Below are 20,470 nucleotides of genomic sequence, written 5' to 3' on the forward strand. Positions count from 1 at the left end.
GATCTATCTACTGTTCCATGTCTTCTCTTCCCATCTATCCAAATGCACCATATCCTCCCTCTCTCTGCCCTTCCCTTCCCCATCTCTTCCCTCTTTCTTCTCCCCTATTCCCCTCCCAATCCTGTGCAGCATCTCCTTCTTTTCTCTTCTCTTCCTCTCCACCCTGTGCAGCTTCTCTTCCCTCTCTCTCCCCCTCTGGTGATCTGACATCTTTCTCCTCTCCTTTCCACACTCTAGCATCTTTCTCCTCTCCTTCCCTTCCCTCCTCCCACTTTGTGGTCTTGTATCTTTCTGTCTTTCTCTTCCTCCTCTCACCTAGCTCTCTCTCCACCTTCCCTTCCCTGGTCTGACATCTCTCTCGCCTTGCCTCCCCCTCCAGTAGTCTGATATTTCTCTCCTTTCCCTTCTTGTGATCTATCTCCTTTCCTTCCCTTTCCTCCTGCTCCCTACCATCATCTAATATCTTTGTCCACCCCTTTCCCTTCCTTCCTCCGGAGGTCTGGCATATTTCTTTTTTTTCCCTCTCCATCCCTGCAGTCCAGCATTTCTTTAGTACTAACTCCCTGTGATCCCCCCGTCTTCCTCCTCTCCATGGGATCCAGTAAAGCAGCTGCTCTTGCACTCTTTGGGCTGCCAGTAGCGTGAGTGAAGTAAACACCCTTTCTTCGGCAGCCTGGAACTTTCCCTCATGCAACTACTTCCCACCTAAGCGGGGACAGGAAGCAGTAGCAGAGGGAAAGCCATTCCGGGCTGCCAAAGGCAGTGTGTTTACTTTACTCACACTACTACTACTACTGCTGCTGGCAGCGATGGATCCCAAAGGGGGGGTGGGGGGGTGGATGGAACCCTGGACTGCTGCATGAGATGCCCAGAAGGTCTCTGTGGGCCGCCATTGGCTCATGGGCCTTGCAATAAAGACCACTGTCCTAGCGGAAAAAAAGTCACCCTTAAAGCCAACGTCCTATGGTAAAGCCTATAGAATCCGTGTTTCCACATAACACATAGATTTTATGGCCATGAAAAAGTCAACATCTCAGAAGAAAAAATAGCCTGATATCTTAAAGAGCCAAATTGCTTTTTAAATGTGTATGTGGGCAGTTGAGTGGCACCATGCAGAATCCATTCTGCAGAACCTTAAATTTTACTGTATAGCAGGGTGAAAGTCACACAAATTGAAGCTATAAGTTAAGAGAGGTGCACTTTGAAAAATATAAAGAGCAGTTGCATAACTTGGCATGTACACTTTTGCACCACTTAATGCATCAGAGGCACCAAAACTAGCAGTTGCATGCATAAGCTCAGTATGGTGCTATTCTGTAAAGTTTGCATAAGTGCTGTAGCACATAACTGCAAGGGTAAGACTGCCAACTGGATTCAGATTTGCAGCACAGGGTTGATCCAGTCCGGGGTTTATCCTGTTACATGTAGGGATGTGTAGTTCTGATTTCCCTATTGCATGCCCTAAGAAAAGCAAGACTACAAGTCCCAGCACGCACTGGGGTGAATCCAGGACTAGATCAAATCTGGATCCAGGTGGCAACTTTATGCAAGGGAGGGGGGATATATTTAAGTTAAGTGTGGGTGGGCAATGGGCATAACTCCAGTTTACAAGCATAACATATAGAATAGGTTACTTATTTTACATGGTTCACTCCGACAGGTGTAAATGCACGTGACTTTGACCTAGTGCCTAGATTTAGATGTGCCAGTTTGGGTCTACACTAGTATTCTATAATAGCTTCTTGGTGCATATATGCCATTATAGAATTTGACACTCAATGCACCTAAATGGAGGTGCCAAGTTATAGACTTTGCCCCATAATTTATAGGGGATAAGAGAGGATTATACGGTTTACAGGGGAACTTCCATGGGTAAGTAAACTCATTCTGCCCAATGCTGAGAAGAAGTTTAGAATGTCACCCGCAGCTGGTGAACACAGAATCTACTAATATAAATTACATGGATAGTCTTAGGCCAAAATCCTAATACCATGAAATTGAGTTTGTGGTGGACTGAGAGTGGGCTTTAAAATGATCTGGGTAGTGACAATATTCAGCTGCTATCTGTATAACTTACCTATTTAGTTTAGACCCTCCACTGTGTATAGTATTTTTGAGGAGGAATAGTGTTACACTTGTAGAACCCCCAAGGGTTTGTTTTTCCTTAAATATGAGTCTGACGTACTGATCAAAGTTGGAGAGAACTCTTTAAGGTGTGGAGAAAGATGCCTTATGATCTTGATATGGTAGTAGGGGATAACAATGATAGGGGACTTGGTTATGATGTGCTTATCTTTGAAGTGTTACGACTATAATGTAATGCAGGGGTGCCCAACGCGTCGATCGCGATCGACCGGTAGCTCAGGAAGGCAACGTGAGTCGATCGCAGAGCCCATCCCGGGCTCTGTGATAGACTCGTGTTGCCGTCCCGATCTACCGGGCCTATCAGCTTTCCTCTCCCCGACGTCAAAGACGCCGGGCATTAGGCTGTTTTTGTCATTTGGGGGGGGGGGCGTGGTGGCGTGGCGGCAGCAGCAGCAACAGCTTGAAAAAGAAATCATCCTGGCCTGGGTCGGTGTCATACTCCGGAACTTCTACCTCTTCCAGCAGCCCTCTCCCTTCTACCTGCTTCCGGCCACACCCCCTGCTCCGCGGCTCTCTTCGGCAACTCAGCAGCAGCGATCGACACAAGCTTCTGACGTCGGGGCCTACCCTCTGCGAGTCCCGCTTGTTTCAACTTCCTTTTTCCACAAAGGCGGGACTTGTAGAGGGAAGGCCTTGATGTCGGCAGCTTGTCTTGATCACCGCTGCTGACGAGTTGCTTAAGAGAGCCGCGGAGCAGGGGGGTTTTGCCAGGTGCAGGTAGAAGGGAGAGGGCCAGATGCAGGACTCGTGGGTGAGGGAGCAGAAGAGAGAGAGAAAGAGAGAGGGTAGGGAAACAAAAGGAAATATTTCATACTGGGCTGGGCCGGAGTGGAGGGAGGGTGGAAAGATTCTGGCTACAGGGTGCATTAACAAAGGAAAAGGGGGGAAAGCTGAAAATGGAGATAGTGACACAAAGAAGACAAAGAGTAAGCAGGACCTACTGAATAAGGATAGAGATACAGAGGGGACATGAAGAGGAGGTGAAATAGAGACATAGAAGTAATGCTGAAAAAGGGTGTGTGGGGGAGATAAAGACATTGAAAGGGCAAATGGTGAACATGGGGTAAAGACAAGGATAGAGACAAATGAAGATTCTGAAAAAGTGGTGAGATAGGGATATAGGTGAGATAGACACAAAGAAGGGTGATGCTGGAAAATAGGTGGAATGGTAATTCTGACAGACACAGAAGGGAAATGCTGGATCAAGGAGAGATGGGGCTCAGGCTGGATGGAATGAGGAGAAATGCCTTGTTGGCCCGGAACTTCCTCTCCTACGTCAGAATTGACGTCAGGGAGCGGAATGCTGGTCAGCGCGACGCTTCTGCAGGGAAAGCTTGGGACGGCGGTGGCTTGGGGGCTGTTCCCTGATGGCAGTGGCAGCAAACCGAGTGGCTTGGGGGAGGGTACGGAGAAAGAAAGAAAGGGGGCAGACAGGGAGACAGAAAGAAGGGGGAACAGGGAGACAGAAAGAAAAAGTTGGGGGAGAGAATGAGGTCTGGAGGAGAGGAAACATACAGGAGGCTGAAAGAAAGGAAGAAAGATTGGATGCACAGTCAGAAGAAGAAAGTGCAACCAGAGACTCATCAAATCACCAAACAGCAAAGGTAGGAAAAATGATTTTATTTTCAATTTAATGATCAAAATGTGTCGGTTTTGAGAATTTATATCTGCTGTCTATATTTTGCACTATGGCTCCCTTTTACTAAACCGCAATAGTGTTTTTTAGCGCAGGGAGCCTATGAGCATTGAGAGCAGCACGAGGCATTCAGCGTAACTCCCTGTGCTAAACCTACTATTGTGGTTTAGTAAAAAGGGAGGGGGTGTATTTGTCTATTTTTGTATTTTATTACTGAGGTGACATTGCATAGAGTCATCTGCCGTGACCTCTTTGAAAAAACCCGGAATATGAATAATTAACATTTTCTCTGCCTTTCAGTGTGCTTTGTGTGTTTTTTAAATTTTATTGTTGGTAGATCATTTTGACTTAGTCATTATAAAAGTAGCTCGCAAGCCCATAAAGTGTGGGCACCCCTGATGTAATGGATATTGTGTTCCACCTGTACATGACCCATTTGCTTAATAAAGAGAAAGTATTGAAACCAGTTGGACAGAACTCCAGCTCATGCTCTTTCTATGTGATATCCCTGCACGAGTACATCCATGCATTACATGTGAGAATATCTTTAGCCAAGCAGCAGTGTAAGATTAAAGAGAGAAAAGGAAAGGCAGTGTAACTCCAGTATGAATGCAGAACATATCGGTAGGTGCTCTACTTTATAAGTTTTTTTTAGGTGACACAGTGTTTCTCTCTACTCTTCCAGCTCTGCTTTCACACCAACAGCTGTTTCAAGACGAAAGAGTCAGGCCAAGAACAGCCTGGAATGTTTGGGTAAGGATACTTGGATGGGACATAACTCAAATGCTGTACACCAGCTTTGTTCAAAGGGAAATATGCTTAGAGAGAAACATAAATACAAACAGGTTCAAAATCAGTTATCTGAAGAAAAAAATAAAACCAAGAGAAGCATTTGCTGAGGGCTTGAGGCAGTGCACCAGCCAAAATATGGCAGGGACATCCATACTAAATGCACACTTTTGGCTACTTACTGCTCTGATGGCTTTTATATTTTCTGGGATTGTAGAGAAAAAGATAAGATATCTCTCTCTGTGGCTGTGATAAAGACGCAGGGAACAAAAGTCTTGGAGAAGGGTCTTTCCTGCCTTACCACTCCTCAAGAAAGAGGTCCATAGAGGGCCCAATACTTGAGAGGAGCTGCTGTACAGCAAAAGATTAGAGAAAATGGGCTTCTTCTCGCTCGAACAGAGGAACATTCAAGGTACTGAAGGGGGATAGACTTAGTAGAAAAGGACAGGTTGTTCACCCTCTCCAAGGTAGGGAGAACTAGAGGGCACTCTCTAAAATTGAAAGGGGATAGATTCCGTATGAACGTAAGAAAGTTCTTCTTCACCCAGAGAGTAGTAGAAAACTGGAACGCTCTCCTGGAGTCTGTCATAGGGAAAACACCCTCCAGGGATTCAAGGCAAAGTTGGACAAGTTCCTGCTGAACAAGGATGTACGCTGATAGGGCTAGTCTCAGTTAGGGCGCTGGTCTTTGACCAGAGAGCTGCTGCGTGATCCAGCAGCAGCAATTCTTATGTTTAACTATCTGTGTTTTGCTCCTGTTTGTTACCTGTATAAGGAGGGTTAGTCACTCTCCATCGAATTAAAAAAAATCAACTATGGGGCTCATTTACAAACACTTAGACATAAAAAGTACCATGGCATTTTGTGTGTCTAAGTGCTTTAAAAATGAGCCTCTTAAAGTCTCCTCCATTGTTTTTGAGGAAGGGGGAGGGGGATAGAAGGTCCCTTTCTCAAAGAGCTTACTGTACCAAGCCCTCAATAGTCGAGAACTGCAGTACATAAGGATTAGACTAGATGACTCCATCAATTGGTAGGAGATTGAGAAGCATGACAATGTTTAAAAAAAAAAAATTGCAAGATCTGTGAACCTACAATACTATGGGGCATACCCTGAGGCCCAGGCCTATCTCCTTCTTAAATTAAATCCACTGTATGCTCTGCAGATCCTGTCCCAGCGCCTCTCTTCCTGTCTTTGTCAGCTGTTCTGCTGTCTTCTCATCACTCATTTAATCATTTCCGCTTTACTGTCTGGCATTGTTCTTTCCTCCTTTGAGAGGGCCCTGCTTTCTCTCACTCTAATAAACCTCTGGATATTTTTATTCAGTACCCTGTGTCTCGCTTCTTCCTATCTTAACCAACATTCTGGAATGCTTTGTTCATCATCAGTTCTCAGTTTTGTTCCTGCTACAGAGCTTCCCAGTTTATTCTGGTGATACCAAAACCAATTGGGTCTTCAAGTTCACCAGAGTGTATTAGAAACCGGAGACATCTTTTTTTCAAATTGATCTCGTACGTATATTCACTGTCATTAATCCTGAAAACCTAACTGACTGTGGGTTCACCAGAACAGGTTTGGTAAGTGCTGGCTCCACTGGCTGATCTTTTCAATGCTTCTCTGGAGTTAGGAGTGGATGTGGTCCTTCTCCACAAAAGTGGAAGTAAGGAAGAGGTAGTGAACTACAGGCCCATAAGCCTGACTTCTGTGGTAGTAAATTAATGGAAACACCTTTAAAACAGAGAATAGTGAAGTTTCTGGAATCCAGTGAATTACAGGACTCGAGGCAGCATGGATTCCCAAGAGGCAGGTCTTCTCAGGCAAATCTGATCAATTTTTTTGACTGGGTGACCAGAGAATTGGATAGAGGGAGAATGCTAGATGTGTAGTATTTGCATTTTAGCAAAGCCTTTGATACTGTTCCATATAGGCGCCTAATAAGTTAATTGAGTGCCCTCGGGATAAGCACCAAAGTGACAGACTGGATGAGGAACTGGTTGAGTGGAGGGTGACAGAGGGTCAATGGAGATCGCTCTGAGGAAAGGGATGTTACCAGTGGTGTGCCTCAAGATTTTGATTCTTGGGCATGCTCTTTTTAACATTTTTGTAAGCATATTGCTGGTAAGATTTGCCTCTTTGCAGATGATACCAAAATCTGCAAAAGAGTAGAAACTCCTGATGGTTTGGATAGCATGAGGAAGGACCTAGCGAAGCTAGAGAAATGGTCCGAAATTTGGCAGCTAAGATTTCATATTAAGAAACTCAAGGTCATTCATTTGGGCTGCAAAAACCTGAGGGAATGGTACAATGTAGGAGGTGAAGAACTTTTGTGCATGAAAGAGGAGCGGGACTTGGGAGTGATAGTATGTGATGATCTTAAGGTGCCGCTGAAAGCTAGAAGGACGCCCCTGCCACGCTAACCTTGATTGCAGTGTTACACTGGCCCAGCTGACAGTTAAGCAGGTTCATAGACAAAATCGCGCGAGACAACGGCGCGCAGACAACTGAGCGCAAGGTTGATGGCACGCTGAAGAAAAGCACTATTTTAAAGGGTTCCGACGGGGGGTGTTGGTGGGGAACCCCCTATTTTACTTAACAGACATCGCGCTGGCGTTGTGGGGGGTTTGGGGGGTTGTAACCCCCCTCATTATACTTGAAACCGAACTTTTTGCCTGTTTTTTAGGGAAAAAGTTCAGTTTTAAGTATAATGTGGGGGGTTACAACCCCTCAAACCCCCCACAACGCCAGCGCAATGTCTGTTAAGTAAAGTGGGGGGGTTCCCCCCCCCCACCCACCCCCGTTGGAGCCCTTTAAAATAGTGCTTTTCTTCGGCGCATCGTCAACCTTGCGCTTAGTTGTCTGCGCTCAGTTGTCTCACACGATTTAGTCCCGTCGCCGTTAAGCACTATGAGGAAGGCCTGACGCAGAACTAGAGAATGACACAGACAGAGCCAATGGAGACGGAAACACATTTTGTCTCTGTCATTCTCCAAAAGTTTGAGGCTAGCCTTAAATAGGCTATTCCAACAAAATGGAACAGTATCTATAAAATGCTAGTATCAATATTTTAAAACTTAACACATTTTAGACCACTGTTCTTCAACCGCCGGTCCGCAGGAAAATTCTGCTGATCCACGCAGGGCCAGCAAGATTAAGGTGACCATAGGTCCCGTTTTCATCTCCCCATGTCCCGTTGTCCCCACACACAGCTTTGTGACACCGAAATGTCCCTTTTTCAGGGACAGCGTCCCAAAGCTGTGCTCGGGGACAATGGGACAGGCAATCATTTCCTGTCCCTAACTGTCGCGCCCCAAAAAAAAAAAAAAAAAGCCTCCCTCCTTCCTTTCACCCGGTCCTCTGCTATCTTACCGCCCTGCTGCTGCTAAAGCCGACAGGAAGTCTTTTTTCCGACGTCAATTCTGACGTAGGAGAGGACGTTCTGGGCCAGCCAATCGCTGCCTGGCTAGCCCAGAACGTCCTCTCCGACGTCAGAATTGAGGTCGGAAAGAAGACTTCATGTCGGCTTTAGCAGTAGCAGCAGCAGGGCAGTAAGATAGCAGCGGACCGGGTGAAAGGAAGGAGGGAGATTAGGGTTCCTTAAAGTAGTAGAAGTCAAATAGTATTGGGGTTGGAAGGGTAGAGGGTGACATTTCAGTTGCTCATCGTTATTATTGTTTTCTATTTGTGGTTTATAAACAGTTGTACGAATATTGTTTCTTTAATTTATATTTTAATAAAAAAAAAGATTTAAATATAAAATTATAAGTGTTTCAGGTTTGTACAGATGAGGATACAGCCCATGGGGCACTGCATTGGCTTCCGGTATACTGGAGGGTTCAATTTAAATGTGCCAGTGTTGTATTTAAAAGTTTATATGGGATCTTTTCCCCATTACTTACTCTTTCTTTTAATTCTCAACAACCCCTTTCATCCTTGAGGGCCGCAATCCAGTCAGGTTTTCAGGATTTCCCCAATGAATATGCATGAGATCTATGTGCGTGCACTGCTTTCAATGCATATTCATTGGGGAAATCCTGAAAACCCGACTGGATTGCGGCCCTCAAGGAGGGACTTTGAGATCCCTGATCTAGAGGAATATACAAATTCAAATTAGTATTCCCTTCCACTAGGGGTATACAAACCTTAGGTCGGCTTTCTCAATCTATGGCATTTGCTTTGGTAAAAATCTGGAACGATCTTCCTTCAGAAATTAGACTCCTCTCTTCTTTGACACTTTTTAGAAAAACTTTCAAAACGTATCTTTTTAAGAAATTCTTATCTGATAAATAAGGGACTGTAACAGATGAATCTTTGTCCTGTCATTGTCTCCTTTGCCTCTTTGGTTAATTCTGTTAATCGGATCGAGTCCCTTTCTGGGAATGGCCCGGTGTATAAGACCAAGGATTGGATTGGATCTTTCTGTATGCAGAAGTGAAGGCAGCAGAGTCGGGCCATGAGATTTGAATATAAGTGCTTCATGCCTTGACTATCGGTATTTACAATCTGATTTTAAGATTCTGTGCCATACATTCTGTTTAATACTGTCTTTTGTAATATCCAGCCACAGAAGTTAAGATATTTTTGGTCTTTCCTCTTACATTGTTGTATAGTTTGACATAAATGACCTAACTGGAAACACTGTTAGGAGCAGAATTGTGATGACTTGGGGGGAGGGGGGAGTCAGGAATATATTTGTTTGGGGAGGACCAGCTTTAACTCAGAATCTATATATATAAAATCGGAGGTATGTATGTGTGTGTATGTGCCGCGATCACGCAAAAACGGCTTGACCGATTTGAACGAAGCTTGGTATGCAGATCCCTCACTACCTGGGGTGATATGTTCTGGGGGTCTCGCGGCCCACCTGCACACGTGGGCGGAGCTACAAACAGAAAATCAGATTTCACCCATTCATGTCAATGGAAATAATGTAAAAAGCTGCCATTCTCACTGTAATTCACAAACGGCTTGACCGATTTGAACGAAACTTGGTATGCAGATCCCTCACTACCTGGGGTGATATGTTCTGGGGGTCTCGCGGCCCACAACTCTATGTTGCTTGCTCAAGGGTGGGTTCACCCAACAATTTATATGTTCTTGCTCCTGGAGGTGAAACTAAAAATGTTGTTTATAATCACGTTTTGCGTTAGTTGTATTGTATTCATTTTGTCAAATATTTCACATTATAATTTGAATATTGTACTTTTTATTAAGCTGTAAAAAAATAATTTCATTCACCACTATAAAGTATCTTTATTTGAATCCATTTACAATGTTATTGCTATAATTAAATACCCGTGCAATGCCGGGGCATCAGCTAGTTGACTATAAATTGCAGTTGGTGAGATCGTGGAAGCTCTGGCATGGTATAATGTTTGTGACAGTTAAAAATGAACATCTGGCGGTGTGCCCGTGAAACAACACGCTTTTGGCCCATGTTTCTGGATGGAAACATGAAATGTGGATTCAGAGCAAGTAATACACTAGAACATGGAGTGTTCCATGACGCCTGAGAATCTTTGATCTGTCCCTCATGGACATAAATACCTTGCAATTTCTAATATTTAATGTAATGTAATGTAATGTAATTTATTTCTTATATACCGCTACATCCGTTAGGTTCTAAGCGGTTTACAGAAAATATACATTAAGATTAGAAATAAGAAAGGTACTTGAAAAATTCCCTTACTGTCCCGAAGGCTCACAATCTAACTAAAGTACCTGGAGGGTAATAGAGAAGTGAAAAGTAGAGTTAGAGGAAAAATAAAAATAAAATAAACATTTTAACAAGACAGCATTGATCTAAATACTTTGGAAGGTAGAAGAGAGGAGAGAAAGGAATAGAAGCAGAAGGGGGAGCCGTTGAACAGTAGAATTCTGGAGAAATTTAAATGATAGAAATAGAACAAAACAAAGACAAAAGGCAAAACAATAGATAAGATTAAAGATAAATCATAAGCTGGAAAGAAAAATAAAATAAAACTTTGTCTTCAATCCACGGTTTCAGCGTCAGTGATGAAGTGGAGCAAGTAAGTAACTGCTTAGTAGTCTAGTGCTGGTCAAACATGTGGCTTGTCATGCGTCTGCTGACGGATGTGGAGGAAGGGGAATGAGGGAAAGTTTGCTCAAGTGGAGGGGGAGGGGGGGCAGGCCTTAAAGTGAGTCTCAGAAGGCCTGAAGGAGGGGTTACCAAACCTTGAGGTGGTGTTAGAAATCTGAAGATTAAACATCGACCACTCGGGCTGCCATGTGTCATTATTTCCTCAGAAAAAGGCAAACATGGGCTCTGATTGTAAAGGCACTTAAAAATTTCCATGTATACACTCTATGTATATGTGTTTATGTGTATATGATATGGCTTTAGATTAATCACATTAACTAAAGTGATTAATGCAATAATATTTTCCGTAATTAAAAATTTTAATACTACTACTACTATTAATTATTTCTATATCGCTGCCAGATGCACGCAGTGCTATACAGAGTCACAAAGAGTAAGAAAACAGTCCCTGCGCGAAAGAGCTTACAATCTAATCTCATGTAAATGGCATTGTGCTGGGCTACTCTCTCTCTCCCTTCCTTTCTCTAGTTCCCACGGGTCCAGCGTCACAGTGATTAACTATACCTGCCTTCCTCTGCCGGCCCCCACATTCTTCCTGCAGCCTAATCCCACCTCCTCTGATGCAACTTCCTGTTTCTTTGAGGACTGGTGAAAACAAAAAGGCAACCGAGTCACATCAAGGTTTGTGTGAGGGACGCTCAGGACGCCAAAATTGGCTCACACCTTACAAACCAAAATGGGGAAATATATATAATGGACGATATATAATTATATATAATACATGTTATATAATAATGAGCATGTTATAGGGTGCTCTCAGTGTGAACCCTCAGTGATAGGAGCGCAACTCCGACACTTCACCTCTGGGTCAAGGCGGTAAGCCTCCACCCACACACCATCATCGAGCACCCCGGGTGTGCTGAAATCAAACAAATCAATCAATCAAAAGTGAATAAATCAAACTCAACACAAATAACCTGAACGACCCCCACACAAACCCTGCCAGCCAGACCCCCCAAGAACATGCAACAAAATCAAAAAACCATACAAAAACTATCAAAAAGTATCAAAAAAACAACATAATACTTATCTGAAGCTATCTCACAGACTGAACAACGCAAACAACCGCGCCAAGAGGAAAGGTTCAACCGCGCTGGTTTCGGGAGAAGCCCTTCTTCAGGAACCTGACCCCCGACGGAACACGAACAAAGGGGACGGCTGGAGGGCGGGGTGCCCGAACAGAAGAGCACGCCGCCTAAAACGAATCTACAGGTGACGTCATGCACAAACCAACCAATCATACAACCCAACCAATCAACCACTCTCACACAAGGGCAATAACCCACCCATCCATACTCGACATACAAACTGAACCAATTAAAAAGCCACAGCCAAAGAACCCAAGCCAAAGGTTGGTTTGTGCATGACGTCACCTGTAGATTCGTTTTAGGCGGCGTGCTCTTCTGTTCGGGCACCCCGCCCTCCAGCCGTCCCCTTTGTTCGTGTTCCGTCGGGGGTCAGGTTCCTGAAGAAGGGCTTCTCCCGAAACCAGCGCGGTTGAACCTTTCCTCTTGGCGCGGTTGTTTGCGTTGTTCAGTCTGTGAGATAGCTTCAGATAAGTATTATGTTGTTTTTTTTGATACTTTTTGATAGTTTTTGTATGGTTTTTTGATTTTGTTGCGCGTTTTTGGGGGGTCTGGCTGGCAGGGTTTGTGTGGGGGTCGTTCAGGTTATTTGTGTTGAGTTTGATTTATTCACTTTTGATTTGTTTGATTTCAGCACACCCGGGGTGCTCGATGATGGTGTGTGGGTGGAGGCTTACCGCCTTGACCCAGAGGTGAAGTGTCGGAGTTGCGCTCCTATCACTGAGGGTTCACACTGAGAGCACCCTATAACATAATATAATGTATTATATATAATTATATATCGTCCATTATATATATTTCCCCATTTTGGTTTGTAAGGTGTGAGCCAATTTTGGCATCCCGAGCGTCCCTCACACAAACCTTGATGTGACTCGGTTGCCTTTTTTGTTTTCACTATTTTAGGATTTTTTCGGCATATCCGGAGTGTATTGTTGTTGATCTATGAGGACTGGGGCACAGTTGTGGCACTTGGTAGGGGAAGGCAGGTACAGGTACTTTTTTATCCTTCTCTTCTTGCTAATTTTTCTTTTCCTTCCCTTTACCCCAGTGGTAGGCAACCACGGTCTTCAAGGGCCATAACCCAATCAGGGCTTCATAATTACCATAATGAATATGCATGAGATCTATTTGCATAGAATGGAAGTAGTAAATGCAGACCCCAATTGGATTGAGGTCTTCGAGGACGGTGGTTGCCCATCCCTGCTCAATCTGTGCTCCCCCCATTCCCCTTCCTTCCATCTCTAGTGCATATTAACATTAACATAGTAAATGACGGCAGATAAAGACCTGAACGGTCCATCCAGTATGCCCATTAGTTATTCTCATTAAAAATACATGATTAAATTAACTTGTCTCTTCTTGGCTATTTCTGGGCCATAGACTAAAGTCCACCTGGTATTGTCCTAGGTTCCAACTGCTGAAGTTGCCATCTAAGCTCACTCCAGCCTATCCAACCATCCCAGTAGCTTATTGTAACTTCATATGATTCAGAGCAGCATAGCTTGATAAGAACTCATTTTGATTGAGAAAGAACACATGGAGCTAGCAATATGGTGTGGTGATGACTAGAGAAAGGAGTGGGTTGGGTGGAGATACTTGCCTCAGATGATGGGAGAAGAAAGCAGACTCAATGCAGTTCAAGAGAGCAGAAATAGCAGAGACACAGGATGAGGAAGAGAGAAGCGTTACTTTCTCGTAAATGGAACCCCCTTCTGATCCCACCCTGAGAACGCCTCCACTCACATAATAAGGTGGACAATTTTGTAAGCATGCATTTCTTCAGGTGAGGTACTGTTAAAAATGCAGTTAGATGCGTCTGTATTTTTCATCTGTTGTGTCTGTTTGATTCAATAAAAAACCATTTCAAACAAATAAAAAACAATACAGTTAACTCGAGACTAATTATTTTAATCATAAGATTAATTACAATTGAAATCGTCCAACAGCCCTTGTATGTATATGCATAAACATTTATTTATCTTTGACATCACAAGATATATAATTGGGGGGGAAAGGGAATGGTGCTTACAGACTGATTACAGAATAGCAACTCCTGTTTGATTTTTCTGCACAAGGATTCATGACCCTTTTCCCCTGCACTTATTATACTTCTAGGGCAAGGGTCTCAAAGCCCCTCCTTGAGGGCTGCAATCCAGTCGGGTTTTCAGGATTTCCCCAATGAATATGCATGAGATCTATGTGCATGCACTGCTTTCAATGCATATGCATTGGGGAAATCCTGAAAACCTGACTGGATTGCGGCCTCCAAGGAGGGACTTTGAGATCCCAGTTCTAGGGGACGTGGAGAATTGTAAACCGAGTCGAGCTCCGCTGGGAGATGACCCGGTATATAAATCGAAGACTAGATTTGATTAGATTAGATTGCAGTGATGCAATTTTTCCAGTGACCATGCACTGCCTATTGTGGGGGTGGGGGCTCCAATTATACGGCTGTGACTGTAATAAGTAAAATGAAATGAGTTGTGTGTTTGTACAATTAGAAGCGAACCATACCAAAAGCAAGGTTCTCTGCCTTATTCTGCAATATGCCTCTTGACAGTCTGGTTTGCAGGATGTCTACGAGTGATTATGCATGTACTGCCTCCCTTGTATGCAAATTGATTGCATGCATATTCATTATTAATATCCTGGAAACCTGACTGGCGTCCCAAGGATAATGTTGATAACCACTATCCTAGTGATTATGTATTTTCCCATGAGCTTACTCCAAGTATGGATTCTTTCTTTTCAATATTGTAGTTTAAATGTATTGTTTCTAATTGGGTTGCACCGTTTTACATATTTGAGGGATTTATTGTTGTTGATTGTTTTATTGCAAAGGAGCTGAGAGCCCGGAAACTGACTGCCTGTTTACTTATTTATAATCACCCCCCACCCCCATTTCTTTCTCCCTCCAGCGGATTTTGAAATTCCACATTGTGAGCGGTTTGGAAAAGGAGGGACCTTCCCCAGGCAGTATCATCTTTCCCAGAGTCGGAAGGACTACAGCGATGGTGAGACTTAGTGTGCGAGGAAGGAGAGCTGTTCCCACAGTTCAAAAAAGCTTATGATGTGTGGATGACATTCGCGGCAGGATGCACAAAGTTCCGGCAACCTGGTGGAAAACACCGAGATGAGAGCAATTTTCATTTGCCAGGCTATGCTTGGCAGAAATAGCATGCAAATTATATGCACGCTCTTTGTGCCGAGTACCCCGGTGAAATGGGGAGGAACCGTGCCTTGCACCTGCGCGCAAGAGTTGATCGTTAGGTACAGCTCTTGGCTGCAGGCCTAATACAGTGCAGGGCTGAAGACTGCCAGAGCTAAACTTCGAGCAAGAAACAGCCGGGATTAAAAAAAAAGAGAACACCGCAGTTAAAACCCTAGCTGTTTGCTAGGGCATAAGTAAAAGAAGTCTTTCTTGAGTGTTGTGCGTGTGTGTCCCGCACCTATGGTTAAGACGCAACTGTTAGACATGGGACACACATGCGCATAAAACAAGCACACAAACAGCTCCAAAATGCTCCTGCCGAAGCTACCAACAGCTCCAGACCTGCTAGAAAATTTTGCATGGTAAGAAGTGGCAATTCCCTGCTGTACATTACAAGGAGTGCTCATTTTAATACTAATGAGCTCCTTGTAATGCGTTTGCATAGTTTTCTTGGTGGCTGCTACTGTGATTGGTTAAAGTCCCCCCCCCCCAACCCTTTTGTGCAACGGAGTCTGAGCTACCTTGCACGTAAGACTGGCTACAACCTGTCTTACTTGCAGGGTCTCAGAACAAAGGTGTCCTAGCAACAATGTCCAGTACCAGCATGTAAAGATAGAGGGCAGCATGCTCTCAGGACCTCTGTTCTTGGGAATGAAGGAGATCAAAGCCATGGCATATATTAAGCAATGACCTCAGTGGCCAGAAGTGAGCAGGGTTATTCAGCGCTCCAATGCTTTTTAAGCAGAAGTGATAGCTCAGTTCTGATGTATTGATGAGGAGGATACAGAGCTTGCAAGACATACAGGTCAGGAGCAGCGGAATGCTATCTTGTTTGGGGGGGGGGGGCCAAGGTGCTCCGCCCTAGCCCCGGTGAAATCATGCGGCAGCTTTAATTTTAAATGATCGGGCAGCCGCCACGCAGCATCAAGAAGAAGGCCTGCCCTCCGGAAGTCTTCATTCTACTTCCGGGGGCAGGCCTGCTCCTTGAAGCTGCGTGGACAGATTCAGAACCAATGCTAGGAAGTTCTTCTTCACCCAGAGGGTGATGGACACCTGGAATGCGCTTCCAGAGGGTGTGGTAGGACAGAGTACGGTATTGGGTATTGGGATTAGATGTTTTCCTGAAGGAAAAGGGGATTGAAGGGTATAGATAGAGGATTAATATGCAGGTCCTGGACCTGATGGGCTGCCGCGTGAGTGGGCTGCTGGGCATGATGGACCTCTGGTCTGACCCAGCAGAGGCACTGCTTATGTTCTTATTTTAAGTTAAACCCTGGGAGTTGGGAGGGTGGGCGGGCACCAGTTTTTGGGGAGGCCATTGTTCCTGTGGCTGAAATCTTTATTCAGAAATGATAAAGCACAGAATTCTGCTGAGAGCACGTGCTTTAGTAATTTGGGTGTTTGTGCTTTATTCGCCTGGTAAAGGTCGCAGGACTTTCCCGCGGAGTTTCATGCCACAAGAAAACCTCTTTCAGCTGATTCCCTCCAGTAGGACCCGAAGCTTCAACGGGGACAGCATGGTTGTCACAGTACAATACGATGAGCCCAGGAAGAAACGCTGGAAGAAATGTGAAAAAAGTCTACCCTTCTCCGGCTGTTCCTCTGCTCAGCCTGGCAAATGTAAGTTAAAGTGTGTATGCGTGGGGATCTAAATTACTTGCTGCAGATCGTCAGGTTTTATTTGTTATCTTATGTTTACTGGTACGTTTGCTGAAGAAATTTGTTGATTTAAGGAGAAGGAGAGGTCCGTTTCTTTCAACCACAAGGCACTGTCCTTCATTCCCCCCCCCCCCCAGCCAGTTGGGTTTTCAAGATATCCCTAATGAATATGCATGAGAGAGATTTGCATACCTGTCACTTCCATTAAAGGCAAATCTCTCTCATGCATATTCATTAGGGATATCTTGAAAACCTGACTGGCTGGGGGGGGGGTCCCCCAGGATAGTGTTGGGAACCACTGATTTAATGTTCCAATACAAGAGTAAATCAAATGGGTTTGCAAGATCCGGTATTGATGAGAAAGAAAGAGCAGACCATATAGAAATGCAAAGATTTTTCCACTACACAAGCTCCTGTGGTAATATGGATCAAAGGTACTGGGTTTTTTTTTAGCAATTTGGTGAAGTTTGAAGATTTATCACCCCTGAAGCAGCCCTTGTGGGCGAAACATGGCCATGTTGGGCATGTGTATTTAAAGACCTAGGAGATGAGTCCACTTTCTTTGCTACCTTCATTTTAGTTTGTTGACTCAATAAATCTGTAATAGATAATATAGTAACCAGTTTGTCTTGTGCTGCAATCACTGTACGTGTGAAAGGTTGCAAGGCATAGTCTGGTGCTGGTGATTGACCACATACCAGAGACCGGGCTGGATGAACCCTATATTGGGGCTAAGGCAAACATATATTTGTGGGCCCCTCTACCGGGATTTGCCCTGCCCCTCTCCCTGATTTACTTATTTTCCTCACTCCCCCCCCCCAACATTTCACTTCTCTAGAAATAGCAGAGAAAGTGCAAGAGCCTCTCTGTGGGCGTAATGACAGTAATACTTTGTGGGCAAGAACCTTGTAAAGCACATGCCTCAAATGGAGAGGCTCAATGGTTGCAGCTGGTTTGTCACGTTACCTAGTTCCAGGAGGGAGATTCTAAACTGGTCCTGGATTTCTGTAACCCTATCCTGGTATATCATGGGACATGAAGTACAGTACTGATTTTACTTGGTAATATCAAAGCCTACAAATATTTATTAGTTCAATTTTATATACAAGCACAGAACAGCTTACATGAATTTATTCAGGTACCTCAAGCATTTATCCGTGTCTGTCCTGACGGGCTCACAATCTATCTAATGTGCCCGGGGCAATGGAGGGATTAAGTGACTTGCCCAGAGTCACAAGGAGCAGCGTAGCACACTGAATTTGGATTCAAGTTCAACCACTGGATTGTTCAACAAAATCTCTCTTCTGGAACTGGGCAATTTGGCAGCTCTGCAAGCAGTGAGCCAAGAACCAGATCAGTTGTGTAAGTCATTTTCACCCTCCGTTACCACTGGTACAAACTAGAGGTACCAAGGGACAACGTAAGCCCCCTTTTATGAAGCCCTGTTAGGCTTTTTTATCGCCAACCACAGCAGTAAAAGCTCCGATGCTCATAAGAATTACTATGAGCATTGGAGTTAATACCTCCGCGGCCAATGATAAAGCCTAATGCAGCTTCATAAAGGGGGGGCATAAATGAGGTATATATTTGCAAAGTTTTATGAGTGAGAAAAGCTTCACAAATAGAAGCAGCAAAATTTTTTTTTTAATTTTCTTCGTTGGTGTTTATGAAAGGATATAGACAGAGAGAAGGCAGTATTAGGACATTGTTCAAAGGAATTTGTCCAGGAAATTTAATAGCTAGCTGGGTAAATTCCCTAAGCTGTAAACTTCCCTTCATTTATTTATTTATTTTTTTCATACAAACTAAACAGGAACAAAAAAGAAAAAATTAAAATATACACATAGGCACATCGCAATTACATTAATATTCAGTAATTCAAGAAAGAGTTCCATTATACTATTGGAAGATTTCTACAGTTAGACGGATGTATATGAAAAGAAGCAATTATAACAATATAGAGTTTTACACTGAATAATATTGATAAATAACATTAAATATATATTGGGCAAGTTAGAGATCATCAGCATGTAAATAAGTATATAGAAGAGACCAATATTTATTCGTAGATCTTAGTTGATCTCTATGTTCTGATAACTCTAGTTCAAATTTGTGGTGTTGTAATACCAAATTCCACCAGTGTTGGACCTGGAGCAAAATCAAGGATTTCCAGTTGGAAAGAATTAGTTTCTGTGCAATTGTCAATAATATATCAAAAAAGTTTCTTATCTGACACTATTAAGCTAACATGTGGAGAGTGAGATTTAAAAATCACTATAGATAATGATAAATTGCAATCTAAATGAAAGATTTTTTTTCATTGTGGTCCAGACATCTATCCAAAAGGAATTTACCAAGGAACAGTCAAATATCATATGGATTAGTGAACCCGGCTGGGACTCACAGTTCCAGCAGAGATCGGAAGGCAAAAGGCCAGCAGTTTTAAGTTTGTGGGGGGCCCATAACACTTTATGATATAAAAAATACATAGATTGAAGTGTATTTGCTGATGATAAAGATTGTAATGATTTAGACCAGGGGTGTCCAACCTTTTGGCTTCCCTGGGCCGCATTGGCCGATAAAAAAATTTTCTGGGGCCGCAAAAACGCACAAACGCTGCAGCAAGACAGAGGAGGGAGCTGGCAAGACGGTAAACACCAGGAGGCAGCAGAGGAAAACACTGCATCGCCCTCGACTGGGGCCGCACAAAATACTTCACGGGGCCGCATGTGGCCCTCGGGCCTCAGGTTGGACACCCCTGATTTAGACCAAAGAAGTGCCCAATCTCTGTCATCCAATTGATGACCACAGTCCCTTTCCCAAACATCTTTAAGTGCAGTATTAGGTATATTATTCCAAGTAGTATAAAGTTTATATATATGGGAAACAACATGTCCTGTTGTCAACAATTTTGTAGCCATTGTAGGAAGAGTAGGAGGATGAGATATAACCGTATCAATAAAGGATGCAGTAGATAAACGATGATGGAGTTGCATCCATTTAAAGTAAGCGGAACTTGGAAGAGCATATTTAGTTTTGGATGGATGTGAATGAAAGTAATATGTTATTTGAGTCCAATACATCAGCAAGTAAGAAAACACCTTTGTCTATCCATTCTTTCCATAAAAATGGTTTTTTATTAATGAGAATGTTAGAATTAAACCAAAGAGAGGTAAATATTGATTTGGTATGGGGAGAGTCTAAGTGTATGTCAAATTCCAAAAGGCATTTGGCCGTAGTCTGGATTAAGGGATTGCCAGATAAAGAGTGTGGGGCAGTCAAGTAAGCATGTGGTTGAAGCGGCAATATTAGTTGTTTTTCAATTTCAAGCCATATCGGTGAATATATTTCTTGATCTGCAAACCAGTAGAGGCCTTGGTGAATAATAAACGCCTTATGATAGGCATAAAAATCTGGAAAAAGAACTCCACCACTTTTTTTTCCTAATTTGAGTTTTTTTAAAGCTATTCATGGTTGTTTATTTTTCCGTAAAAAGGAAGATAAAAGGGAATCTTTTTTTTTTTTTTTTTAAATGAAGGAGGGAAAAGACAGGGGATCATGAGCAAGGTGACCATACGTCCTGTTTTCGGATCCCCTGTCCCGTTGTCCTCATACATAGCTTCGGGACGCCGAAATGTCCTGTTTTCAGGGACAGCGTCCCGAAGCTGTGCGCGGGGACAATGGGACAGGCGATCGCTTTTTGTCCCTCCCTGCTGCACCCAAAAAAAAAGCCTCCCTCCAGGCCTGATTTAAACCTTCCACCAGGTCCGCTGCCGCTGCTTCTCTGCTTACCTCCCTGGCGCTAATCGCACCCAGAAGCCTTCTTTCC

The 20,470-nt window shown here is 43.7% G+C and overlaps 1 protein-coding gene across 1 annotated transcript in view; it reads left to right on the forward strand.

Moving 5' to 3' along the window:
* LOC117354355 (mitogen-activated protein kinase kinase kinase 3-like) overlaps positions 1–20,470 on the forward strand; it is a 276,906-nt gene that overhangs the window by 236,331 nt on the left and 20,105 nt on the right. The window contains exons 10-12 of the mRNA XM_033931730.1: positions 4,467–4,534; positions 14,690–14,785; positions 16,408–16,602. Of these exons, the coding sequence (XP_033787621.1) occupies positions 4,467–4,534; positions 14,690–14,785; positions 16,408–16,602 (359 nt within the window). The remainder of the gene's footprint in view (positions 1–4,466; positions 4,535–14,689; positions 14,786–16,407; positions 16,603–20,470) is intronic.

The sequence above is a fragment of the Geotrypetes seraphini genome, chromosome 2 (assembly GCF_902459505.1).
Source record: "Geotrypetes seraphini chromosome 2, aGeoSer1.1, whole genome shotgun sequence".
In the NCBI taxonomy this organism is placed as follows: domain Eukaryota; kingdom Metazoa; phylum Chordata; class Amphibia; order Gymnophiona; family Dermophiidae; genus Geotrypetes; species Geotrypetes seraphini.